Raw genomic sequence first — 3,432 nt, 5'->3', positions numbered from 1 at the left:
CTCACTCACTCACTGACTCATTCTCACTCACTGTCTCACTCATGACTGACTCACTCACTGCCTCACTCTCACTCTCTCACTCACTCACTGTCTCACTCTCACTCTCTCACTCAAAAAAAAACAAAACACTCATCATCTGAGTTGAGTCTCACAATGTCCTTATGAGCTAATATTAGTAGTAATTTAACAAAAGGGAACACCAGAGAATAAGTTAAAACAGCTACCCCAAGATAACCTTATGACAATTTGAGAAAAGAGCCCTAGAAGCTCCCAAGTTGAACACTCAAAGCTATTAACCAACAAGTTGGTGGTTCAGATTCACAGACTGATTCCAATGGTGAAAGACCTTGTAATCTGCTCCTGTAAAGGTTACGGCCTTGCAAATCCTAAAAGTGCACTTCTTCTCTTTAACACGGCGCCATTCTGAGTCAAAAATCAACTTAATGGCACCTAGCTACAACGATAACAATTTGAAAATTTCTGAATATTTGTGATGATGAAACTAGATGCACAGCTATTTCAAAGGAGAAAAGATAATCTGTTGTCTTGCAAAAGTTATAATTTGTGATCAAGTGGAATAAATTGTTACTATATTATAGCAAGTCATTTCATAAATTTATTTTAACTATATATTGATTAGAACCTAAGAACCATCAAAAAATAAGTTTCTGAGAAGGAAAAAAAATACCCCCTTCTATTTGGCTAAGTAAAAAATATAACCAAACTGGTAGATGATCAGATATATAAGTTTCTTAGATAAAAAAGATTGTTTTAGGTGTAGAATACACGCTGGAAAAACTGGACAAAGTGTATTATAAGAGCACTATTTTAAAAAAAAGCACTGAAAATTAAGGGTTGTCAAAAAGCTTCTATCTCAACATTAGAAATTACCTTTAATCTACTGACATAGAGAATTTACCTTCAACTTGATAACCACTCTTCATTGTGAAAAAGTAAAATGAAATGACTAAACCTCCAAATTCCATATTAAAAGTAATTAAAGTTTATGTTCAAAGAGAGTCAACTATTAAAGTTAAACTAACAGAGTCATGTCCAGCACTGAGTAAAATGTACAGGTTTTAATAGACTTTTAGGTAGATATTTAAAGACCTTCTAATAGCTTAGTTAGATCTGGGGCCCCAAAGTCCACGAATGGCTACTCTTCATTCGTGTCACCTGGCACTTCAGTGAATAGACAGAGCATACAGTAGACACCTAATTTTAATTATATTTCACAGAACAAATTGCCAGAAATCTGACTTCCAGGTTATCATTTTTGATAAACACATTACTATAATTATTTTATTTAAAACATACCATATCAGTAATTTAAATGCAACGACTAACCTTATATTCAGTATGCAAGAACCACTAGTAGCAGATAACTAGAATGTGAGGGGAATGATGAAGGTTAGAAAAAGATGAAGGTGGTATAGAGCATAGTTCTCTAGTTTCTAATGATGAATCACACATTAAAATGTAGAGAGAAGTTAATAATCAAAAGGTATATGTCAGAATTACACGCAGACTTCACTGGTGTTCATCCCGCATAACTTCTCTATTTCATCTTGTGTTACATTCTCACTTTTCTATAATCATTAGCTAAAATAGTAATATAAAACCCTTGTTAACACAAGCTGTTCTGCTCTACTCTTAGAAGTTTAAACTTGCGTTGTGTGTGTGTGTGTGTGTGTGTGTGTGTGTGTGTGTTGGGGAAAGAAGAGAAGACACGGAAGGCGCAAATAAATACAATTTAACCCATCATTTGGCATGCTTTTAAAAAAAGTAACACCAAGAAACCTCTATGGATCAAAGGCCTCAAGAAACTACTTTAGGAAACAGTGGTTTAGTTTTTCAAATTCTAGATAATCTACCATTTAAAAATGTTCTGAATCTTAAATGCTCTTAAAATACTAATTTAATGTAAAAAGGGCAATCTGTTAAATTTGAAGAACTGAGGAAAAAACTGCTTACAAAACCCAAAACCCTAGTTCCCTACTTTCCAAAGTAAATTTATTTCTCCTTTAAATAGACTATAAAAGGAAACCCTAACAGAGAAGCGACCTTAAAATGTAGAAACATGAAGAGTATGATCCACTAACTCTCAAACAGGAAATGCACAAAGAGAAGCCAGACTTTAAAGAGTATTTGAAATTTAAGTCAACTGATTTCTCTATCTTTCTGGGGTTTCTTTCTTTTCTCCCCACCACACACACAATCAGTAGTAAAGGAAAACAGAAGAAGGAGTTCGTTAAAAGTCTGCTGCTAAGCTCATCTTCTTCTTTCAACCACAGGAAAGTTCTGGTTTCTGGGAAATCCACTAAAAGCAGCTGATAAAGTAGAACTAACAAAGGAAAGAAGGGAGCTATGGGACTTGTTCTTGTGCTCTCCACAGTGAAATCTAAAAAATGTCTTATGTAGTTTTGTCCTATGCATGCTTACAGAGATTAAACTCCAGATTATTAAACAAAGTCTGTACAAATATCCCATTTAAGGAAAAAAATATATATATATAAAACAATTACTGACTTCTAGCCAATTTAACATTTAAATTGCTTAGTTAGAATGAAAGATCAAAATAATTTTCAAAGTATTACTAAGTATAGCATTCCCTATAATTTTATAATAAAATCGTAAATCCTTTCTTTAAATACAAATAACTATACATTGAAATAGTTTACCTACCTAAACTAAAAGAAATATTACCTGAAATAATTCTGAAAAGTCCTACCTTTTCTTTGCAGCTGGAAAGCATGCTAATAATGCTAAGACAAACTGATTGGACTGAGAGCGCTGGGGACCAGTCTTCTGTTAGAATGGATAAACAGATATGACCATTGCTATAAACATGAGGATGAACAGGAATATTTTCACCAGTAAACATGACCTAAGAAAGAATAAAATTCCATTAACACTCAATATTCTAGGTTCCTAAAAATGTAAAAATTTCCCACAGGTTTAAGTATTGATTTTTAAAAGCAAAAAACAAAACAGCACCAGGAACAAAGTAAACACCTGTTTTTTTTCTCATTAACTCAATAAATATTGATTATGGTGTCTGAATAACGATATACAAAAGAAAAAAAACCTACATTACTCCAGAATATTTTATTTCATATTTTAGCTTGTTCAGACAAATTCCCTTTAGAGTATTTTTTTTAATTACTATGTACTTTCATTCTAGAGACAGCTACATTTACAATAATGGTTCTTCAAAATCTACTTAGTGCTGTGTGCATATAGAAATAAAACACACTAAAATTCCAAAAAAGTAATCAATTTTGAGATAATATGAATTACACTTGGTAGGAATAAACCTACCACCTTAAACAATGATACCACTTAAGGTTCCACTATGCAAAAGGACATAAGTGTTATATACAGTGAACCCTCGTTTATCGCGGTTAATCGATTCTAGACCCTACCGTGATA

General features: G+C 32.8%; 1 protein-coding gene across 1 annotated transcript in view; it reads right to left on the bottom strand.

The window, feature by feature from the left end:
- UBE2W (ubiquitin conjugating enzyme E2 W) overlaps positions 1-3,432 on the bottom strand; it is a 77,022-nt gene that overhangs the window by 16,883 nt on the left and 56,707 nt on the right. The window contains exon 4 of the mRNA XM_004697514.3: positions 2,732-2,887. Within this exon, the coding sequence (XP_004697571.1) occupies positions 2,732-2,887 (156 nt within the window). The remainder of the gene's footprint in view (positions 1-2,731; positions 2,888-3,432) is intronic.

Source organism: Echinops telfairi, unplaced genomic scaffold (assembly GCF_000313985.2).
Source record: "Echinops telfairi isolate 266 unplaced genomic scaffold, ASM31398v2 ScPeMD7_1;HRSCAF=3_0, whole genome shotgun sequence".
Taxonomy (NCBI): Eukaryota; Metazoa; Chordata; class Mammalia; order Afrosoricida; family Tenrecidae; genus Echinops; species Echinops telfairi.
The sequence above is the reverse complement of the archived record's forward strand: the minus strand, read 5'-3'. Positions and strand labels throughout refer to the sequence as shown.